The following is a 24548-nucleotide window of genomic DNA, read 5'->3' on the forward strand; positions in this document are numbered from 1 at the left end:
TACCTGAGATAATAAACTTAAAAGGAAGAGAGACTTATTTTGGTTTATGTTTTCAGAGATTGTTGGCTATGATCATTTGGATGTGCTTTTTGGGCCTATGGCAGCATATTATATCACTGAAGGGGCATGTGGTAGAAAATACTGCTTGCCTCATCTCAGGGCAGCCAGGAAGTAAAGGGGGGGGGGAGAAGAAGGGGTGCTGTCACCTTCAAGGGCATGTCCAGTGACTTAAATTCTTTCCCTTAGGCCCTGCCTCCTAAAAGTTCTTCCATCTATCAATAGCACATTGGCTCCTTTAGCACATGTGCCTTTGGGGGGACTTTCAAAATCCACACTATAGTACTTTGCTAAATGTGTATTACACTGAGCTTTGATAGCATGGATGTGAAGAATGGGAAAATATTGGCCTTTGATGCTCTCAGATTGAGAAAAATTACAATAATTTTTATTCTAGGATCTCTAATATATGGTTAGCATATTCATGTTTGACTATCTTTCCTATTATCTGGAGTGTTTTTTTCTAAGCCAACAGCAAAGTTCAATGGCTTCCAGGGGCTAGGATACCTGAACAGAAGTTGTAGTGTCTTGTTAGTAGTAACAGAATAGGAGAAAGGAGAAATTTGACTACTGGTTGTTAAGGAGAATTAGCTGGGGGTAGAGTAAGACTGTATGTAGTTGTAGAGGTTTCAAAAGATTTGAGAGCTCTCAGAGGACCAGCATTTGTGGCCCTGGTTTTCAGGTAGCAGTACAGTGATGGCTATTATTGGTTACACATTTTTTTTTTCAAAGTAGCTGTTAAATCTTGTACAAGTGTGTGACTTAAAGTTTGTTATCAGGATCATCTTGGCTTTACAGTTGGAGGTGTTAGATAAAAAAGAAAATAAAGTAACTGTAATGTTTATTCAGTTACTGGTTCTTAGTTCTTCCTAGTGACTCATCCAAACTGAAAGATACCATAACTGGAAATACCAAGGCACAGCAATAGTGAGAAGGGAAGGAATTCAGCTTAGATCAGCTGCTCAAAACTTACTGAATAGCTATTGGGAAGAAGAGAAGGAAATAAGATGTGTGAATTTATTTCCCTTTGCTATAAAACAATGTCCAATGTTTGGTACCATATAAAAAAAATTTTTAATGTCCAAAAATTGGGTAGCCCTATGCATTTGGTCTTCAGTGTGGACTCCCTTACCTACAACATAACATGGTAGTTTGCATTATGAGCTCTTATGAGAGGAAGAAGTCATCAGGCCAGACAGGAAACTAGAAAATGGGAGGGGTTAGTGTTGCTTTTTTTGCAGGAACATATACAGAAACTAACTAAGGTTCAGTAAAAACTTCTTTAATTCTTCTCAAGGGTACACGTCCCCCAAAACCTAACATATTCTCAAAGGTTCCACCATCTTTTAATACCATTACACTGTGGATTGTGTCTCCCTGCAATATACGAACCGTTGAGAAACAATCTTATCTAAAAGGAGTGAACTGAAATACAAATTGGAGGCTGTGTGTGGTGGCACACGCCTTTGATCTGAGCACCAAAGGAAGCAGAAACAGGCAGAGAATCTCTGAGTTCAAGGCCAGCCTCCCAGTCTACAAAGAAAGTTCCAAGATAGTAAGGATTACATAGTAAAACTCTTTTTTCCAAAAAAAAAAGAAATAAAATGTGAAAGAAGGAAAGAGATTTGCCCCAGTGTTGCCATATTTTGCGATTCTGAGGGGTAAGATAAGAGTGATACTCACATCACAGATGAGGAAACCAGAGAACATGAGTATCTGACTGAATGAGGAGCACATTACGTGATAGGGAATTCATTAATTCACATTCAAGTACCATTGAGAACGTTTTATCATAAAATTTCTAGACAGACTTGTTGAGTGCCTATATCTGTCAGATAAGCAATAGATAAGGTGTAAGGACCTTTTGCAGTCTTTATAAGCATGGAGATCAGGCAACATCCCCATCACAGATACAGATTAAGCCACCTGTCTAGTCCATGTAGTCAGGGGAAGTTTCATGACTTGGGGTCTGCCTTGCTATTCCTTAACCCTCATAAAGAGTCGCAATATAAGGAGTTGACTTTCTCTAAATCAGATCTCAGTGAGAAGATGGGCTGCAGAGGCTGTTGGGGTCTCTCAGTTCGAGCACGTAAACAATTGGCATGGTTTTCCCAGGGAGGCATCAATGCTGCTCTTGGAAACATGGAAGAGGACAACTGGAGGTGGCATTTCTACGACACCGTGAAAGGATCTGACTGGCTGGGGGATCAGGATGCCATCCATTACATGACGGAGCAAGCCCCTGCCTCCGTGGTCGAGGTAACTGAAAGGGAACGTTTGGTTCATTATGCATGTGCTCTGCTTATGTTACAAAAGCACCAGTGTAAAAAGAAGGGTTAGGGATTTGGCTCTTGGAGAGAGTTCATGCCCAGCACAGTAGAGCTCTAGGGTCCCATCCCTGGTAGTAAGGAAGTTTTTTCTGTAAGTATTCAGTTCGTTCAACAAGATTTTCCTTTCCCAAATTGTCAATGTTTTCAAAGAATATGGTAGTATGGAAGGTTTAGATTTCAGGTTTGGTGCAAATTAACCATGAATATTTGTACTTGTTTAAACTAACATATTTTTGCTTGTTTTGTGTTTCACAGCTAGAAAATTATGGTATGCCATTTAGCAGAACTGAAGATGGGAAGATTTATCAGCGTGCGTTTGGTGGACAGAGCCTCAAGTTTGGGAAAGGCGGGCAGGCTCATCGGTGCTGCTGTGTGGCTGATCGAACAGGCCATTCACTCTTGCACACCTTGTATGGAAGGGTGAGGCTGACTTGGTTGTAAAGGAAGGTTAGGGTTGATAGTGGGCATGGCATAAGACAGGAGGCAGTTGCTCCATGGGTTACTTTAAAAAAAAAAAAAATCATGACAATAGTATTCTACTTTGATTGCTGTGACAAAGAATAACCAAAATCAATTTAGGAAGGAAAGGATTTATTTTACTATAATTATAGTTCATTATGAAGGGAAGTCAGGGCAAGAACTTGAGGCAGAGACCTCTGTGGAACCCTTGGAGGAATACTGCTTAATGACTCATTCCCTGTGGCTTGCTAAGCCTGCTTTTTTATACACTCCTGGACCACTTACACAGGCATGACACCACCCACAATGGGCTGGGGCCCCACCGGCTTGCCTCCCATCCAGTCTGGTGGGAACATTTTCTCAGTTGAGGTTCCCTCTTTAATGATTCTAGCCTGTGCCCAATTGACAAAAACTAATGCAAATAATAATGTGTCCTAAGTAATTATTAGTATGAAGTATTAAGCAGGTATTGTGAAAAGCTGTCTTTAAAGCAGTGTTATTCCTTGTGTCTGTTTTGGAACGTTGAATTGGTAGTCATTGCTTACCAGCTTGCATTTGTGATCCGTCACATGCCAAGAAGAAAGGACATATTTCAGAATGCTTTTGTCAGCTCTGTGTTCCTGAACTTACTGATATCTTTTAAAACCAGTTAAACTGGATGAAGTCTTGAGGGACAGGAGCCACTAGATCAGTGGTTCTCAACCTATGGGTCACGAACCACAGAAGACCATTGGAAAATATATATTCACATTATGATTCATTACAGTAGCTAAATTACAATTATGAAGTAGCAAAAATATAATGTTTTGATTGGGGGTCACCACAACATGAGGACTGTATTTAAGGGTTGCAACATTAGGAAGGTTAAGAACCAGTACACTAGATAGTCAGTCTGCTCTGGCATGTCCAGATAATCAACAATCTGAACTCTGTTTTCAGAAAGTAGTGACAGTTAGCATGAAAATATTAGAACATCAGTAGCTTCCTTTAGGCTGAATACACTGAAAAAAATGTACAGTTTGTGATTGTTCTGTGGTTGTTTTGAGAGTTTGTCTAAGCTCTTTAAAGCTCCTTGGATTCACCATCAGGACTATCAGATCCACTCTGGGTGGCATTGTCCAGGGCTGACTCCCCTATGTGCATGGAAATGGGCTGACCTGTCTGCTTACTACCAACCTCATGTGGCCACTGCAGGTACAGATGTGGTTGATCTGTACTGAGCTAGATTTTTTTTATTAATATTATTAATCACATGGCCACGTGTAGCTAGCAGCTTTTCTGGGTCATGACTCTGTGGCCCATGGACCTCATTGAGGGTTCCAAATTCTTGAGAGGCGTTCAGTATTACGTAGAGCCACTGGAGAGCCTAGAGTGCTTCCTAAGCTTTTGTAAGACTAAGAGTGGTGTTACTAAAATATGAGCAACCCAGGGCCTTTCACATTCTAGTCTCTGCATTTTTTGTTGTGCATATACTGCTGAACCTAGGGTAGCTTTTTGTGCTTTGTACTGCTGTCAGTATTGATGTGAATATAAGCACGTGTAACTTCATTACAAACCCTAGTATTCTTGAAACTTCCTTCATTTGTTAACAGGGCTAGATCAAGTCCTTCAAACTGTTTTCATGGTTTAACCACTCATGTTTTGAGTGCTGTTTGTTTAATCTTAATTAACAATTTGAAATGTGGACTCTTTTCTTTCAGTCTCTGCGATATGACACCAGCTATTTTGTGGAGTACTTTGCTTTGGATCTTTTGATGGAAAGTGGGGAGTGCCGTGGTGTAATTGCACTGTGCATAGAAGATGGGTCCATACACCGAATAAGAGCAAAGAACACTGTTATTGCTACTGGGTAGGATCTGAATTTTTGTTTGTTTGTTTACTGTATTTAATTTCTTATAGAAAAATTGAGTTCAGCATTTAGGGGGAGGGTTTGTTTGCTTTTTTCTTAAAACTAACTGAGAACAGTGGGTCCGAGATGGGCCATTATATCACCTCCTAACTCCCCGCCTTGTTACCTTCATCACAATATACGTGTTCTCTGAGCATTATAGGACAAAATTGGAGATTATGAAGCTTACCCTGCCTGTTCTTACATAAAGAATAAGCCTAGAGAGTCACATGGCATTTTCAGATAAACATTCCTGCTTTCTTGTTTACTATGTATAATGATTCTTCGAATCAAGAAATACTATCTGTTTGCATGATGAGAATAAGTAAATTTCACTTGATATGACTTATTTTTTACCATTTTAAAAATTAAGAGCTGAGGGCCTATCTCAGTTGTGTAGTATTTGCTTGTCTAGAATGCATGTGGTCCTGGATTCAGTCTCCATTACCGCCACCGCCACCACTACCCTCTCCAAAAAAAAAAGAAAGAAAGAAAAGAAAGTTTAAATAACTTATAGAACTTATAGACCCTGAATAAGTGTTTTTCCCAGGGTTGGGGGGATACACATGGTCAGCAGGTTTATAAAAGGTGCTCAGCACCATTAAACATCTGAGGAGTTCAAGTAACAGCCGTACTTGTGAGGATGGTTAATGGAAGGATACAAATAAAATAATAATGTGTTGATGAAGAAGGCCACCTTCCTTTTTTTTTTTTTTTTGGTTTTTCGAGACAGGTTTTCTTCTCTGTAGCTTTGAAGCCTGTCCTGGCACTTGCTCTGTAGACCAGGCTGGCCTCAAACTCACAAAGATTTGCCTACTTCTTCCTCCCAAGTGCTGGGGTTAAAGGCATGCACTGCCCAACTGGCCAGCTGTCTTAGTTACTCTTCTATTGCTTGATAAAACACCATTACCAACTTTTTAAAGAAAGTGTTAAGTATGACCTCCAATTTCAGAGGTCTAGAGTCCATGATGGCTAAATAAAGGAGTCGCTAAATGTTTAATCTTGATCCACTACCATGAGGCAGAGAAGAGTCCAGAGTCTTTTAAATATCAAAGCACACCCCAACTGGTACACCTAATCCTTTTCAAACTATTCCACCAACTGGGGACCAAGCATTCAAATATATGAGCCCATGAGGGCCATTTTTATTCAGAACAGCATACTGAGTAAAAGTAGTTACCACACAAGTGTGATAGTCTACCTGAGTTCCATCTCTCGAACTTATAGTAGAACAGAACAGACTTCCCACACATGTGCCATGGCAATCCCTATGCCCACACTTACCATATACGCTCAATATTATTATTATTATTATTATTATATAATGTTATATAAGTGTATATTTAACCAAAACAATGGCCTGGGGAGATGGCTCAGAATTAAGTGCTGCTACTCTTGCAGAGGACCTGACATCTGGTCCCGCCACTCGCTTCAGAAGACTCGTAACTTCTTTGGGCATTGGCACACATGTTGCATAATTCACACAGAAACATACACATAAATAAAATATATCTTAATTAAAAAGAATACAGAGAAAAGTGACCCAAAAGTCTAAAAACTATTAGGAGTATAAATCGGTAGTCATTGTGAAGGTTCCCCAGAATCTAAAGAAGACTGAGGAAGTGGCTTAGTAGACAAGTATTTCCACCCACACATGAGAATCAGACCTTGGATGCCTAGAACAACATAAAGCTGAGTAAGTGTGGCCTTGTCTGTAATTCATGATTTAAGAGTTAGAGTTGGGATTCCTGAGCACGGACTGACTAGCTCTTGGCTTAGTTAAGAGATTTTGCTTCAATAAAATAGAGAGCAATCAAGAAAGATACCCAGTGTGAACATCAGGCCTGCAAACACCCATAGACATGCATGCACATCAAACTTACACCATTAAAAAAAGATACCCTAAGAGTGAAACTCACATGGTGCAGCAGTCCCCCCATGGCCGCATATGTAAAGCGAATAAAGACAACATAATCACATGATGAATCTATCATCAGTGCAAATGTTTGCTGTGGTATTATTCACAGTGGCCAAGATACGGGATTATATTTGAAGAAGGATGCTTAAAAGAAATACCACACTAGCTCAGAATTGAGTATAATAGAGGGTTATTTATTAGGGGTAGAGTCATAGATCACAGTCCTCTGCTGGAACGGGGAAAAACAACCAGAAATCCCGGGGAACAAAAACCAGAAATCCCGCAACTGGAAAAGGAGAAGCCAAAATTGTGATTTACATTGGCCTTTATAGTATGAGGCCACACCCAAGTGGGCGGGTAATTTAGAGACTACTGATGGTAGGAATTCCTACAGCAGGTATTAACCAGACTGTCACTGTGACCAAATACAGTTTATGCCAAAAAAGGTTTATTTTGGCTTTCAGCAGGTTCAGTGCATGGGGACGTGGATTCATGTGTGTAAGCAGGATATTTTAGTGACTAGTATGTGATTTGGCAAAGAGTGAAAGACATTAATCCAGGATTGTATATAGTCTAAGGACATACCCCAAAGATCTACTTCCTCTAGTTAGGTTCCATGTCCTTAAGTTTTCAATCTCCCAAATAATGCAACTAGCCGTGGACCAAGCCTTTTCAGCACAGGAGCCTACGAGGGACATCTTTATTCAGACAAGAACAGTTTGAGTCATGAGATGAGCAGTTTCTGAAACCTGATGGATAGCGTGTTGGGTACAGTAATGATCAACACCACAAAGAAAAGATAATTATGTAAGGTTATGGATATCTTAATGAAATTGTGGAAATTGGTTCCTAATATACATTTATCAGATCATATAGACAGCTTATAAATAAGCAATAAGACTGGGGAAGAAATAACAAATCAATAAATACTTAAAATTTTTTTCATTGTAAAAGTAATATATTCTTATCAGGAAAATTCTTTGAAGTTTAAATAAAACAGAGTACCAAATACGAAAATAATTATAAAATTCCCATTCTCTGTCTCCCAACTTCCATCCATCATGTTAGCAGCGTCACAGATGTGGCTTCCCAGTATTGTGTGCCGTGTATATACATGCATAGGTCAGAGTACAGGCAAGGGGTTTTTAGAGGTTGGTGCCCCAGAAGCTACATTATATATTTTTTGATGTCATAAGAAACGGTTTGGTGTTGAGTGATGCTTATAGTCACTGTTTTCTGTTTTCAGGGGCTATGGACGGACCTACTTCAGCTGCACATCTGCCCATACCAGCACAGGGGATGGTACAGCCATGGTCACCAGGGCTGGCTTGCCTTGCCAAGACTTAGAGTTTGTTCAGTTCCACCCCACAGGTAGGATGGGTACCTGTCTGGCTCTGGACTCTTCTGTGTTTTATAAACATCCAATACCTATTCAGTGTGCTGTGGTGCGCTTCTTCTGTTTTGAGTGCTCAAGAGGAGTTTTCTCCTGGTTCCATAAAGGCATTTCATAGTAGATGTGGTTTCAGGCACCCATTGTTAGAGGGCTGTGCAGTTAGAACAAATCAGACTCTACCTGATGCCAAAGTTAGGGATGAGCTACCAGTGAGTGAAAGCTGAAGGATTGGAGAAGCAGAGCAGCCGGCCACTAGAGTTCTTACCTCTACCGATGATTAGACCAAATGGGCGATTCTGTCTGTATGAGCTCTCAGACTGAATGTGTCAGACTGTCTTTAGCTCCTGTCTCCTCCCACCTTACATCCAACTCTCCACCCAGCCACATCATTCTTGTCTCCACCTCCCTAGTACAGGGATTTGTGTGAGCTGTTTCTTTTTCAGACAGATTCACGTGTAGCCCAGGGTGGCCTTGAACTCACAGAGGTCTGTCTTCCTCTGTCTCCTGAGTGCTGGGATTAAAGGTGTGTGCCACCACTGTCTGACCTCTGTGACTAACTAGGGGCTTAGCTCTTCACTCTTAACCTTCAGGCAAGCTTTATTTGTTACAGCATGAACAAAATATTACCACAGTGAGGGTTTGGATTTAGAAGCGGGGAAAGAGCTAGTTGTAGGAGAAATTAGCTCTCGCTGACTGTCAGAGCGTTCAGTCAGAGGAGAGAAATGGACAGAGATAGATAATGAAAAATAAATGTGTTAGTCTTCTTCCTACAATTTTTGTCCAGTGTCTACTGAGCCTCTGGATTTCCTGTCATATACTGTGTTTAGAATTCCAATTTTTTATGCTGCCTTCACAATATATAAGAAATAAACTAGCCCAGAGATGTTCTGAAGCTATGAAAAGTGAAAAGCAGGTGTAAGAACTTACGCTCTCACCTTTAGAGCATGTAATCCTTTTGGCGTATGAAAGATAATTTTAGCTTTATAATAACACTTATTTAGCCTCTTCTGTTAAAATTCAGGTTTTTTTGTTTTTTTTTTAATATTTATTTATTTATTATGTATACAATATTCTGTCTGTGTGTATGCCCACACGCCAGAAGAGGGCACCAGACCCCATTACAGATGGTTGTGAGCCACCATGTGGTTGCTGGGAATTGAACTCATAACCTTTGGAAGAGCAGGCAATGCTCTTAACCTCTGAGCCATCTCTCCAGCCCCTAAAATTCAGTTTTTGATGTTCCTTGTTATTCTTTACTTTGAGGGACATAGTTATATTAAGAACCCAGACTACATGATCCTCAAATTTGAATTTGGGCTCTGCCTTTTAATAGCTCTGTGTCTTAGGTGAGTTACTAAGCTTCAACTTTCTTGTCTCTGAGGATAGGCTTATAACCTGGGACCATCCTAGAACTTAAATGAGTAAATGTTTAGAATTGGTACAAACATAAACATTAACCACTAAAATAATTTTCAGTTTTGCTGTTTGGGTAATTTGGTAATTTAGATAGAAATTCTCCAAGCTGGTTTATTCCTGCTTAAACTTGTTACCACATTTCTTGATTTAAAGGTTTATTTTAAAAATTAAGTCTACAGACATGATGTTTATTCAGATATGGGTTAGAACCTTATGGGTGAGCTCCTTTTCCTGGATCTGTTGTGCTTTCTAGTGTTCACTGCTGCTTGTCACACACATACCTCCTACTTGATTTTTCTTATTGAGTTTAATGCTCTTTGTATCCCCCCCCATTTTTCCCCCGAGACAGGGTTTCTCTGTGTAGCTTTAGAGCCTATCCTGGAACTAGTTCTTGTAGACCAGGCTGGCCTCGAACTCACAGAGATCCGCCTGCCTCTGCCTCCCATTAAAGGCATGCGCCACCACAGCCTGGCTTAAAAAAATGTTTTCTAAAAAAGGATTTAGCCATTTGAAATAGCTACCTAATCATCATTCATTTATAAGCATTTAATCACCTGTATTTTTACAGGTATATATGGCGCTGGCTGTCTCATCACAGAAGGATGCCGTGGAGAGGGAGGTATTCTCATCAACAGTCAAGGTGAAAGGTTTATGGAGAGATATGCCCCTGTTGCCAAGGACCTGGCATCCAGAGATGTTGTATCTCGATCCATGACTCTGGAGATCCGTGAAGGAAGGTTTGTGATCCTCCAGGGATATATGAATGTAGTAGGACTAATTTGTGTCCTTTTCTCTTTGGTAGCCATTAGGTCACATCTGTGTATTTTAGCAGTTTATCTTTGCAGACAGGAACCCCTGCACCTACCTACAAGAATAAAGCTATCCCATTATTTTCTGGCTAACATCTGTCAGTTTGTGATATTTTCCTAAAGACCTACATTTTGAGAATCTTCTTCACATCAGTGTGTGTGTAAGAGTAAATATATCATAGGCTCCCACGGTATGAGAATGAGATTCACACACTCAGCTAATACTCATGAGCCTTGGGAGTTACGTTGTTTTAATCAATATCTGCATGTGTCTTGTCAGGTAACCTGTAGGGCTGTGTGTCGCTTGTCTTTTGGTGAAATCAGTTGAGGCTCCCAGAGTTCCTTAATGCGGGGGCCCTGTTACTTAGTAACAGGGGAGTCTGGTGGTTATGGGAGACTTTCTAACATATTTACCAAGAAAAACATAGGAAATCATGGTACCCAAGATGAAAATATGACTTTGGTGAGTATAGGTTTCTATTCTTGTGTTCCTGCACAGAATCGTTCTGACATACTGTGGGTGATTAAAAAATACTTGAAGTAGCCGGGCAGTGGTGGCGCACGCCTTTAATCCCAGCACTTGGGAGGCAGAGGCAGGTGGATCTCTGTGAGTTCGAGACCAGCCTGGTCTACAAGAGCTAGTTCCAGGACAGGCTCCAAAGCCACAGAGAAACCCTGTCTCGAAAAACCAAAAAAAAATACTTGAAGTAAAAAGAATTAATGAATCACTGACCATGGATGAAGTTGAAATTTTCCTCAAGATCCAAGATTGTTCAGGCTCATATACTTCAGAGATTTTAGTTGGCTCTTACCGTTCTTTGCCTCATGTTACAGTGTTATATTTGCAGAGGCTGTGGTCCCGAGAAAGATCACGTCTACCTGCAGTTGCACCATCTGCCCCCTGAGCAGCTGGCTACACGTCTGCCTGGGATTTCAGAGACAGCCATGATCTTCGCTGGTGTGGATGTCACTAAGGAGCCCATCCCTGTCCTCCCCACTGTGCATTACAACATGGGTGGGATTCCCACTAACTACAAGGGGCAGGTGATGATGACAAGCCCACTTCACAAAGATCTTTTTAGTGCTTAGAGGCATAGAAGCAAGAACACATTTTTCCTTCCAAAAGTGCAGTGTGTTTTGTTTTTTTAATATAAATTATGAAATGCCATTTTTGCTAGGCAGCAATAGGCTAGATTATGTTCTTGGGTTTGCATCTATTTGGCAATAACCATTAGAATGTTAATTCCCCATAGCTATAATACTGTACACCTTTTCCATTTTATAATTGCTTTTCTATATAACCTGATACTTTCACAGTGACCTTATCAATTAGTGGACTGTATATACAGTTGGTACTTGGGTTATGAGCAGTTCACAAATGCTCATCAACTGGTCCTTCTGCTTTGAACTCCTGTCAGGACAAAAGGTAGAGATTACTACCCCACTTCACAGATGATCCCCAGTTTTTCTCTTTGCTTTAATGTTCTATCAGCTGCCACTTTCCATAGTCAAATCAGGTGGTGCCTGAGACTGAGGAACCTGGATCATCTTTGACCTGCTCGTAACAAACACCAAGGGTTCAGGAGCAAAAGGATAACTGAGGGTATACTGAAAAGAGTGAGATACGGAAAATGCAGTCTTTGCTTTTTCTGCCTTAGGTATGGGAACTGTGATAGGGAAGCAGGCACATGGAGCCATAGGTATTTTTGATGCCTCATCTGAATACATTCCTGCAGGTGCTGAAGCATGTGAATGGACAGGATCAGATTGTGCCTGGCCTGTATGCCTGTGGGGAGGCGGCCTGTGCTTCAGTGCATGGTGCCAACCGGCTTGGAGCAAATTCCCTATTGGACCTCGTAGTCTTTGGCCGAGCCTGTGCCCTGAGCATTGCAGAATCTTGCAGGCCTGGTAAGTACTCTCTTCAAGCCCTCAAGCTATTTTAGGAGACTGCTTAGTCTTTATTGCTGGAAATTTGCTTAGTGATCATAGAGGAAATCTGCTTTTTCCTATAGAAACAGATTGTGTAGTATTAATAGTCAAGAAAGTAAGGGATTTGGGTCACTTTTTTTTAAAAGACATGATTTTTTTTTAAAGCTATTTGGTTTCACTGTGTGCCCAGAATGCACACATATCAGCCAGACTGACCTTGACCTCAGAGAGATCCAACTGCCTCTGCTTCCTGAGTGCTGTATATGCCATCATGTATGGCTTGGTTGCTTTTTAAACAGTCAATGTATCCTCAAAAGACACTACTAAGAAATTGGTATTTTGAGGGGAAATTGATTATATATTATTTACCTGTTATAAATTATTTTTGTAGTGAAATTTTTTATAGTAAAAATAAATCTGTAGCTTCTTGGTAATTATAGAAAAATGTTAGCCTGTTTTAAAAACAAGATATAGTGGAAATTTATGAATAGAGGGATGACATAAGCCCCTACCCCTCAGGAATAGAATTGAATTTCAGTTGATGTCTTCTTATGGTAGCTTTAAACAACAAGTAAAAGAAAAATGTGCCTTGTGTTGGAGTATATTTCTGCTTGTACAGACTAGAACCAGAAGGTTACCAGCGTTCCAACCCCCAAGGAGCCTTCTTGGTAGCGGTTTTGTCTATTTGCTCAGAATAGTGGTGTGAGAGGGCATCTCATGAGGAAAAGGATGGAGACTCCCTGTTCCGTCTATTACTCTGTCCTCTTGTTAATTGTGGATGTCCATTGTACAGTTTATATAGAGTGGGTGTTTTATAGATGAATAGTAGTGATACAGAAACCAGCACATTCTTGCCTCACTGGTAAATTATTGCCTCTCCACACTTCTAGTCATGCCACAGTATAATCTTGAATATGAAAACGATTTCTGGTCCTTAGTGCTAGCTAGCTGCACAGGCAGCGTTCAGAGTATCTTCTCTGACACCAAAAGTAGCCTTTTGGTAGCCTTGTCCTTAGCAGTGAAGATTAAAATCACTTCTCCTAGAGTAAAGTAGAGATACAAGTATCTGCTTTGAGAATGAGGGAAAAAAAATGTTTTATAAAAGCAAAGGTTCTGCAAATACATATTTAAACTAAGTGATGAAAGTAACAAATGTACTCTCAGCAACATCTCAGACAGGGTACTTAGAGTAAGACTCAGAAGGCTGTACATGTGATTTTAATTCTGGAAATAGCCAACTGTAAGAAAGAAACAGATTATAGTTGCTAGGCTGTCCTAGTGCTGGTTGTACTTACATACAATTCTGTTTGCCAAAATCTGAAAAACCCTACTAAAATGACTAAAACCGAAAACATCAAAAGGCAGCAAATTCAGTATTTCTTTAATTTTAAAAATGAAGAGGTTTGTAATATTTTCCCCCAGATGGTAATGTCCTAATATTTCTAAAGTATAAGTGTATGGAATCCTTTTTATAGTATGTTGAAATTTGTAAAAATGTGCACCATGAGAAAAGTCAGTTTTGCTGAGTGATTATTTTTTTAAACACTAAAAAGGAGCTAGGCACGCACACACCTGTAATTTGGATATGTAAAAGGCTGAGGTAAGAAGATTGTTAGTTCAAGTCCGATTTGGACTGTGTAGATTATCTCAAGACATAAAAGAGAAAGAAGTAGGGAATGAACTAGTCACATCCTTTAGGTGGCTGTTGATGCCACCTAAAACAACTTTTTAAATACCTCAGAACTTTTTTGTTTTGTTTTGTTTTGTTTTACGTAGAGGAGTTTCTTTAACTTTTGTAGGGGACAGTGTAGTACAGGGGATCAATCCTGGGGCCTTACCAACGCTAAACAGTACTCTACTTCTAAGTTGTACCCCTACCTGAAAGTCATGATCTTGAGGGCTTGTTGAGAGAACAGGAGAGTCAAGACACACAGGATAGCTATCTGTTTATCCTGTCATGAGAAAAAGTGTGACAGTGACCCTTCACTACCTCAAGGGTATCCAGTTTCCTTACTAGAGTAACAATTCTGATTACATATAGGTCTCTTATTTTCAAAAATGGTTATCTACTGTGTTGCAATATCTTTGTTTCTGTATATGTTCTTAAAAATTGACTCTGGAAATGGCCAACGCCTCTAATACCAGCACTTGGGAAGCAAGGCAGGTGGATCTCTGTGACTTGAGGCCAGCCTGGTCTACAGAGTGAGTTCCAAGACAGCTAGAGCTATTACACAGAGATTCACTGTCTCGAAAACAAAAAAACAATTGACTCTAGGTCAATATCTTATACCTTATGTTGGTGCCAAGACTCTGTTGATTCAGATTACTTCTATGCTTTCCAGACTCCTGGAATGGCTATGGTGTAATCCGAGTGGTATTCAAATCTCTTTTTTTTTTCTCTCCCTAAGTGATTCTGAAGTTAAACTATGGCTTTCTTTTAAGGAGATAAAGTTCCTTCAATTAAAGCAAATGCTGGAGAAGAGTCAGTTATGAATCTTGACAAGTTAAGATTTGCTGATGGAAGCATACGAACATCAGAACTACGCCTGAGCATGCAGAAGGTAGGAGTAGACAGAACCAAAGCCACCCTGTTTCTCATTTTTCCAAATCAGAGTATAAAAGTAATCAGCGTTAAATGTGTTTCTTTCCACGTAGAACATTGGAGTTCTTAGTTCAGGGCAAAAATAAGCATCAACTTTAGCATGGGGACTTGGCTTTCTCTGGCACTCCTGTATATGAGCTTGACGTTCATCCTAAGAGCAGTACTGCTCGCCATGTGTCTTGCAGCCAGTAGGAAGGGGAAGAACATCAGAGCCCGAGTCCCGGGTCACGTGGGCGCCAGCGTGGCCCTGACCTGGTTGTATCACTTTATTGAGCGTCCTCAGCTGAGAGAGAGCGAGATCCTCAGGCTGAACTCTACCAGAACAGAATCAGAAAGTGAGGAGAGTGAGGTGTGTAGGAGCTCACCTCTAGTCGAGGGACTAGACAGTGCGGAAGTGCCTGGCCACAAGGGTTCTCAGGCCCTGGTTTCCTTTTAACTTCACGATCTCCCACTACACCCACCACTATTAGCCCACTTGGACTCTGGGACTGTTGTGTTCTGGAAATGCTGCCAGAGAAGTAAAATAATTATAATATTTTTATATATATACAGATTTGTTGTGAGATACATAATGGAGCACATAGAAACATAGGGTTTTGTTTTGGCTTGGTTTGATTTTGTTTGTTTTTTCAAGACAGAGTTTCTCTCTAACTTTGGAGCCTGTCCTGGAACTTGCTCTGTAGACCAGGCTGTTCTCAAACTCACAGAGATCAGCCTACCTCTGCCTTCCAAGTGTTGGAATTAAAGGCATGCACCACCAATACTTGGCTAGAAACATGTTTTAAGTTTAATCAAAATTTTATTATTACCAAGGTAAAGTGGCATATCTGGGAGATTATGGTAGAAGGATCACATGCGTATAAGACCCTTTCTCCAGGAAAAAAAATTAAGTTTAAATTTAACTCATAGTCTAAATTTCCTACTTTATTTAAAATGTGTAAATATATAAAATTTCAAAAAAAACTAAAGATCTAAGCATTTTGCCTGTCTTTTTCTGTGCATTAAAAGTTTATAATGGTATCTTATGATAGTCGATGCAGAATCATGCTGCAGTATTCCGTGTGGGAAGTGTATTGCAAGAAGGCTGTGAAAAAATTAGCCAGCTCTATGGAGAACTGAAGCATCTAAAGACATTTGACAGAGGTGAGTCAGCCTTTTCTGAGGGGACACTGCTTTGGGGGGCTAAGCTGGTGTCTATCCTGTTTCCCATTACCTTATTCCATGCTATGCAGCTGGTTTTTCCCCCACAGACATATGTTGCTAGTTAAGTCCAGAGTACCTACATGACTGGATCCTATCTGTCTCTCATGGATTTTTGTGTGTCCTCAGGAATGGTCTGGAATACAGACCTGGTGGAGACCCTGGAGCTGCAGAACCTGATGCTATGCGCACTGCAGACCATATATGGTGCCGAGGCACGGAAGGAATCACGGGGAGCTCATGCCAGGGAAGATTATAAAGTATGTTTTCAAGATATCTCACAGTGACCTGACATTTTCCCAACTGGTTCTATTCATTCCTACTCACTTTCTCTGTTCCATTTTATTTTTCCCAACAGTGAATCTAGGAAAACACCTTTTCCTCCAGTATTTTTATTCTTATTCTCACTCTCAGAACCTCGCACCTTTTTCTTGCTTTGCGTCAGCCCATTCAGCATCTATGCAGCAGAACAGACCTGGTTCTTAATAGGGCTAAGGGTAAAGTGCATTCAGTGACCATAATCAATTAGACTGTGCATGAGTCACTAGCTCAGACACATCCTGAGATTGGTGAGGCAGATGCCTCAGGCAGTCACCATGCCTCTCCTCTCTGAGACAGATGCAGTTTAAGATCTTTCCTGGTAAGCCACCACCTCGTGGTGCTACACAGATTATTAAATATGGGTTAAAGCAAGATGTGAGAATTAGCCAATAAGAGGCTAAAACTAATGGGCCAGGCAGTGTTTAAAAGAATACAGTTTCCGTTTATTTATTTATTTATTTATTGATTGATTGATTGATTTTTTTGAGACAGGATTTCTCTGTGGCTTTGGAGCCTGTCCTGGAACTAGCTCTTGTAGACCAGGCTGGCCTCGAACTCACAGAGATCCGCCTGCCTCTGCCTCCCGAGCCGTTTAATTATTTTTGGTAAAGCTAGCTGGCGGCAGGGAGCCAGGTGGCGGGAAGCAGCCTGCTGCTCCCATCCCAACAGACTGTGGAAAGGATTTAGAGATCTGCCCTAAAAATGGCTTCTATACAGAAAGCATAAAAGAGCACACATGTTGGATTCTACATGTGATGGTAGAAAGCACAAGGAGAAGCTTGGGTGTAGCTCCAAGTTCAGGAATATTTCCCATGATGAGTACACAAGTTCTGGACGGTGTAGGATGGTGAGTAAATAGGAAAGTGAGCAAGTAGAAGTTTTCATTTGCTATGAGCATGTATTGATTTAACCTGCAATGATCAAGTAGATGAAAAAGAAACATGAGCAAGCATACCCCCAGTAACTGTTAGGAGCTGAGATAAATAAGGCTTTGGAGATTTGAAGCAGATTCTGCGCATTCTTGGCAGGCGTATGCTATAGTTAGTGTATAACTAGGACTGTGCTTTAGCCCTTTGGCTCACGTAAGGAACCTCCTACCTGCCACTCCTCCCTACTTGTTTTCAGTAAAAACAACAAGGTGTCTGATCTTGGTTTTTATTTGAAGAGTCACTTGCTCATCTAACTTACACCTACATGCAAAGTTTTCTTTGTTAGCAGTCAGTGTACTGACAAACTTTCTTCAGTATAAATGTTAAACTTAGAAAACAGCTAAATTAGCCAGGCGGTGGTGGTGCACGCCTTTAATCCCAGCAGTCGGGAGACTGAGGCAGGCGGAGGATCTCTGTGAGTTCGAGACCAGCCTGATCTACAAGAGCTAGTTCCAGGACAGGCTCCAAAAACAGAGAGAAACCCTGCCTCAAAAAACAAAAACAACTCCCCAATCCCCCCCCCCCAAAAGAAAACAGCTAAATTAATCTGGGTGTGGTGGTGCATGCCTAATCTTAGCACTTGGGAGGCAGAGGCAGGTGGATCTCTGTGAGTTTGAGGCTTGCCTGGCCTACACAGTAAGTTTTAAGACAGCTAGAGCTATGTAGAGAGACTCAGTCTCCAAAAAAAAAAAAATCCCATTTAACTTAAAAATGCTAAAGAGAAAAGTTGAGGAAATCTCAGTGTATGGAGCCAAAGGAAAAGTTGCATAGATGATATTTAATTCCAATTTCTATCTACAGAGTTGTAAGAGAAAATGCAGAAATGGTGGTTCTATACTTGTACTCCTGGCTCCAAACCCCTTTCTTTGCCAAGGTGCCCACCTTCTGGGCTGTCTTCTGTGCATTTGTTAATATTTTCCATGTTTTCTGATGTTGCTCTGTGGTGACAGATGAGGTATGTTTTTTTACCTCAGGTGCGGGTTGATGAATATGATTACTCCAAGCCCATCGAGGGACAGCAGAAGAGGCCATTTGAGGAACACTGGAGGAAACACACCCTCTCATATGTGGACATCAAGACTGGGAAGGTATGTGGGCATGCATCAGCCCAGGGGTGAGCTGAGCCACTCTAGTTGGCCTTTAATGGTTGACCAGTTTGGGAAACAGCCTAGTTTTAAACCAGCTGTTAACAGATCTGAGATATCACCAAATAGAATAAGAGTCATGCTTCTTTCTGGAAGCAGAATCCAAATGCCTGGGTGGTTCAGGGGGACCTTTAGTACAGGGCCAGCTCTCATCTTCCATACCAGATAAACAGTCCTAAGCAATGACAAGATGTCTGAGGCCTGGGATAAGGAAGAAGTGATGACTAATTATTAGTACATTTACATCACTGTAATGAAACACCTGATTATAAATAACAAAGGATTAAAGATTTATTTTTTTCTCCTAGTTTCAGAAAGTTCATGGCTGCTTGGACTCATTCACTTAAGCAGAATGTCATGCAGAGGCAGCTGTTCACCTCATAGCAGGAGGCTAAGCTGGGGGGAGCTTGAGTTGGAGGTTAGCATAGACTGTAGAGAGCCATAGGGTAGGAGGAGTTACCAGCTCCTTTGTCTTAAGGTTCTTGTGCTTATAAATGTATTTTGATGGATTAATTTTACAGAAGCACAGAAGAAATTATGTAAATTTTCATGCTTTGATTCACCCTGACCCTTTTCTCCAAGGTTGCTTTGGAGTACAGACCTGTCATTGACAAGACCTTGAATGAAGCTGACTGTGCCACCGTACCCCCTGCTATCCGTTCCTACTGATAAACCTGGCAGCTACAGGGCCAGCTTATTTGATTATATGTCATTGCTTACATAGGTTTTCATGTCTTACCTGTCTTGTTAAAATTCTACTCTCATGAAGAAGGAGTCACTTCATAGAGTATTGCGCAACAGCTTGCTAGTACTTGATATGAGGCACAACTGCACCAGACTTTGTCCCTTTATTTTTGTGTAGTGATAAAACTGGCATAACTCTTAAATAAAATACAAACGAGCATTCTTTATTTCCAAATAAAATCATTTATTTGGTTTTAGGTTTATCTATTTGTCTGAAATAGGAAATGTAATTTTCTTCCCTATCTAGCCCCAGCTGTTATGTTTTTCAAGTATCAGGTTTCTTGGGCTATATACTAAACTAGACTTTGGAGAATGTTAGGATGTAATGCTAAATAAAATTGAGAAGTAGGGTGGGCCCTTAATAATTGGAAAGAAAGTTTTGAATGTGGTAAGTATAGAGCTAGTGCCTTGGTTAGTAGGTTCCTGGTGGGAGAGGTACATGCATACATTCATATATATGTGAGGGGGTATGTGCTAGTTAGCTTTGTCAGCTTGACGCAATCTAGCATCACCTAGGAGAAGAGTCTTGGTGAAGGACTGCTCCAATTTGATTGTCCTGTGGGCATGTCTTTGAGGGATTGTCTTCATTATGCTCATTGATATGGGAAGACAGCCCACTATGGGCACCGTCACACCCTAGGCAATGGATCCTGGACTGTATATATTCATTGCTCTGTTTTTCACTGTGGATGTAACTAGTTGCTTCAAGTTCCTGCTCTGACCCATGAAATGAAGGACTTTAACCAGAAGTTTTAAGTCAAATAAACCTATTGTGTCAGGTTTTACTCCATTTGCTTTTTTAAGGGGCCCACCACCCAGCTCCCAAATAAATCACATGCGTGGAAGCTTATTGTTACTTATGAATGCCTAGTCTTAGCTTGGCTTGTTTCTTGCCAGCTTTTCTTTACTTAAATTGTCCCAACTACCTTTTGCCTCTAGGCTTTTATCTTTCTCTATTTCTGTATACCTTTCTTTACTTCTTTCTCTTATTTCTGTATCTTACTGTGTGGCTTGTTGGGTGGCTGACCCCTGGTGTCCTTTTCTCTTGTTGCTCATTGTGCTCCTCATTTCTCCTTTTATCTTCTCTGCCTGCCAGCCCCACCTATCCTTACTCCTGCCTCACTCCTCCCTACAACTTCTTATCAGCTAGTTGCTGACTCAGCCTCCAGATTGCAGGTGAATTTTATTTAGTCACATCTTTGCATCATTAAACAAATGTTCCAAAGCATAAACAAAAGTAACACAACTTAAAGTAACATTCTGCAACATTAACCCTTTCTCAAAGTTTCTTTTGATCAAGGTGTTTTATCATAACCAAGGGAATGAAACTAGCATAGTGCATACTTATGTGGACACTAAAGCTTGATATTGGGGTTGTCAAACCAGACATAAAAGAAAGTTGATAGAAATCTAGCCACTGAAAACAACCTAGAAGCTTTGTGACCATTACAGAAAGTAGCCACAGAAAAGTGGCTTTGATATGAAAGGAAAGATGATTGTATTGTATCCACACAGTGCTCATCACTATGAGAAAGGGATAGGCTGTTGACGTACACAGCATTATGGATGAATCCCAGTGTTACTGATGATGATAGCAAGTCAGAAGGTACACTGATTCCACTTGAGGTCTAGAAACTGCAATCTAATATATAACAGCAGATCAGTAGTTCTGTGCAGAATTGAAGAAGGAGATGGTCCCAAAGATTAGAAGAAAAGTTTTATGTGCTGATTATATTTTTTTCTAGGTATACCTCAAATACTTAAAAAATAACTGAAGGTATAGAAAAGCTACACTAATAATTTCTCAAAGCCAGACATGGTGCTGCTTGCCTATAAACCCAGCACTTGAGAAGCTGACACAGAAGGGTTGCCACATGTTGAAGCCAGCCAAAACCCTGTATTTAGAAAACACTAAGGAAAAGAAAATTCCTCACCTATAGAATTGGTAAACATCCTGAAGTTTGTTGTCCTACATACCGTGTAAACTGATGGTATAAAAGAACTCTTGTTAATGACTGATGGGAGTGCAGGGCATTACATCTATGGTAGAAGAGAATTTGATGGTCTAGAGAGATGGCTCAGAGGTTAAGAGCACTGCCTACTCTTCTAAAGGTTCTGAGTTCAATTCCCAGCAACCACATTATAGCCCACAGTAATCTATAATGAGTTCTGGTGTGTATACATGCATGGAGGCAGAATGTTGTATACATAATTAAATCTTTAAAAAGTAAAAGAAAATTCGGCAATAGCTAACAAGACTACTTAGGCATTTGCTCTTTGACCCAACAGCTCTAGGACTCTAAAGAAATGAACTGAGCTTTAAAATTGAGTCTTCAGAATAATGGAAGGAGAGCTCATATTTTTCATAATCTAGTTAGAGGGCAGGATGAAACTTCAGATAGGATAAGCAGGGCGTGGTGGTGCATACCTATAATTTCAGAGCTCAAGCTGAAGCAGGAGAATCATAGTTTGAGGCCCTGTCTTAAATGACTGCAAAGTTGAAAGCTTTGTTGTCTTAATATTAAAAACAACAGTTGGTTGCTGGGTAACAGGTGAATTCATCTAAGGTAGAAGTACTGTATAGCTGAGAGAAGGAATGAGGAAGATCTTGACCTTCGGTGTAATGTCTTCCCAGTATACTGGAGGCTGATGTACGAGGGTCAAATGTTTGAGATGTGGGGACTAGAGAGATGGCTCAGAGGTTAAGATATCATATTGTTCTTAGAACTGAGTTCAGTCTCCAGCACCCACATTGAGTGGCTCATAACTACCTTTTCCATGGATATTTGATCCCTTTGTTCTTCTTGGGCACCTACACAGACACAAACATAATTAAAAATAATGAAAACACCCAAAAACATTTGAACCCAGTTTGTGCTGTAAAGGAAGACACACATACACATGCATTATGTTTTATACCATATGAATATGTGCTTGTTTGCTTGCTTTGAAAAACAAAAAGGAAAATGAGAAACAGAAGATTGGCCTGCAGTATTCCAATCGGGATCTGTAAATTCCTAAATTTCTAGTTGCATCCAAGAATTTGCATTTCTTAAATGACCAAGGAATTTGAAAACTAGAATGACATGATCCAACCAAAAGGCAGGATAGCAAGTGGAAAGTTGTGACTTCTGAGTAACTTGGCCCCATTCAGAAGGTTTAGTGAACACGCAAAGCTAGAGTGCTAGAGTGTCAGAGCAATATTCAAAGTTAGTACTTGAATTAAAAACAAGAGTCACCTGTAGCATAGTAGAGCGATGGTTTCCTCATCATGAATGTTAATGTCTACACTTCACTAATGAGCCATGAACCCGAATCGTTTAAAATGCAGGTCTCAGAATTTCAAAATGAAACCTATAAAAGAAGCAACAGACCATGTGTAAAGGAAGTTGGGTGCCAAATGTGATGACACCTTGAAGGAAACAAGAAGGACCAATGCTTTATCAAAGCCACATGTTACATTTTAATTAATTAAATTAACTTGAAATTTAAAACTACTTCAGTTGTACTGGTCCATCTCTGCTCTGCAGCCTCATGTGGCAAGTAGCAATCGTGTCAGACCAAGTAGATCAGAATAAGTCCATCCGTAGCCAATGGTGGTGTGTGGACATTGGCTGCTGTCCTCACACCAACTAGCACACATTTGATAGACTCAACAACACTCACTAAAAAGCCTGTGTTACATAAAAAGTAATAGGTTGTTCTCTTTCAAGCTAAATACAAAATATTGGAACCAAGGGACAAAGTTTCATCATTAATCTGAGAAAGAAAGAGAAAGAGAGAGAGAGAGAGAGAGAGAGAGAGAGAGAGAGAGAGAGAGAGAAGGAAGGAAAGAAAGAATACTGAACACATTTGGCTCTGTCCCAGAGGCCGTTTATGGAAAAGTTGCAGTAAAAGGACTTGTCTTCCCTGTGCAAATGCCCAGGGCTATGATCAACCTGTGAAAGTAAGCATAGGAACCAATGTGGCTTAGTGGTACACTGCTAAGTTAGGTATGTATAAAAATATGCATGCATCAGTGCATACACAGAAATCTCTTTATTCAAAGAAAGGGACAGACAGTGACCCATTTCATTGGTGAACATTGTAGAATGCATCAGGCATCCCAGCTCTAGAAAAGGCCAATGGTTAGAAAAGTTCTAATAGAAAATAAGAGCTTTCAAAGTAGCTCGAAGAAATTAGGCTAAAGGAAAGACTGGCCCAATATGCTGACACATGATATGATTAACATTACAGTAGGGAGGACAGTGTTATCTCATTTCTCAACTTCTGGAAAGCTTAGAACAGACCTGGTTAGGAGGAAACTGAGCCTGAGATAGGGTAAGGAGATAGATGGTGTAAACTGTTGGAGGAGGTAATCTCCTTGGAACTGGACAGCTATAGCATCCCAAGTTGGAGACTCTTACCAGTAAACAGCTAGTGGAGTCCCAAGTTCTGTAGGTAGAGGCCTCAGGTCTGCCGAAGCAACTGCTTTTAGGTAAAGCTTGTACCAGGGAATTCCCAGATCAAGTAGCAAAGTTATGGGTGTTAATATTTTCTTATTACTGGAAAAGAGAAGGAGCCAGAATAAAGGGAAGACAGAATAAAAATGGATTTCAGAATCTAAATAAAATAACTAAAAAAGCCTGAAAGATTATCCAACAAGTGAGACGGGAAATTTAAGAAATGAATTCATTAAATCATGGAAGAGAAGCCACCTTAAAGAACTTTGTAGATTTTGAGGTAAATGCCAAAGCTATGAGACAGTTTCTTTGAAGAATTTGAAAAATCTCATGGACAAGAACAAGAAAAATGGGACAAGAAACAAAATGATACAGTTGGGAGTTGATCAGATCTATAGCTGTGCTCAATAATGGATGACTGTCCACATGGAAGAAAGTTTCAGGTGTACAAGGCAATATTCTTGGGCCTTGGACTGTTCTGCCTTAGCAAGTAAACTAAAATCCCACAAAGATAACATAGCATTTATGATGATAAATCGTCTTCACTGGATGAGTAGTACAGCTGGAATAATCCTATGGCAGAACTGGGGTAACTGTAGTATCCTGAGCTGTGCACAGCACACAGATCTAGGTGGAAGGATGGCCTGACAGAATGTGAATATGGCAGGTTTGCAGTTGCCCCAGTGCTGTACATCCCCAATTAAGGGGTATTCCAACTACAGAAGCGTCATAGAATTAGTATCCAAAATGAAGGAGGCAGATTTATAATTACAGGAGTTAGCAACAAACCTGTTATCTAAACACAGAAGTCCCAACAGAGGTCACAGATAAATGAAGCTTTTACCTCAGAACCAAACCTTACTAGGGCCATTCACAAATGAAGTCAAACTCAGGGGCGGCTGAGGTTCAACCAAAATAAGCAAGTGGGAAGGCGGGAGGGTGGAGTACAGACAGATGGATAAACTC

At 40.4% G+C, this 24548-nt stretch overlaps 1 protein-coding gene across 2 annotated transcripts in view; it reads left to right on the forward strand.

Annotated features, from left to right (window-relative positions):
- The window catches only part of Sdha (succinate dehydrogenase complex flavoprotein subunit A), a 28336-nt gene extending 8993 nt beyond the window's left edge, over positions 1–19343 (forward strand). For both annotated transcript variants that reach the window (XM_038321981.1, XM_038321982.1), the window contains exons 4-15: positions 2173–2316; positions 2643–2807; positions 4547–4695; positions 7899–8023; positions 10030–10198; positions 11119–11314; positions 12007–12178; positions 14642–14760; positions 15833–15944; positions 16131–16261; positions 18226–18339; positions 18979–19343. In XM_038321981.1, coding sequence (XP_038177909.1) covers positions 2173–2316; positions 2643–2807; positions 4547–4695; positions 7899–8023; positions 10030–10198; positions 11119–11314; positions 12007–12178; positions 14642–14760; positions 15833–15944; positions 16131–16261; positions 18226–18339; positions 18979–19065 — 1683 coding nt within the window. In that variant the 3' untranslated portion in view covers positions 19066–19343. The remainder of the gene's footprint in view (positions 1–2172; positions 2317–2642; positions 2808–4546; positions 4696–7898; positions 8024–10029; positions 10199–11118; positions 11315–12006; positions 12179–14641; positions 14761–15832; positions 15945–16130; positions 16262–18225; positions 18340–18978) is intronic.
- Positions 19344–24548: the final 5205 nt, after the last annotated feature.

This window comes from Arvicola amphibius, chromosome 3 (assembly GCF_903992535.2).
Source record: "Arvicola amphibius chromosome 3, mArvAmp1.2, whole genome shotgun sequence".
Lineage (NCBI taxonomy): Eukaryota > Metazoa > Chordata > Mammalia > Rodentia > Cricetidae > Arvicola > Arvicola amphibius.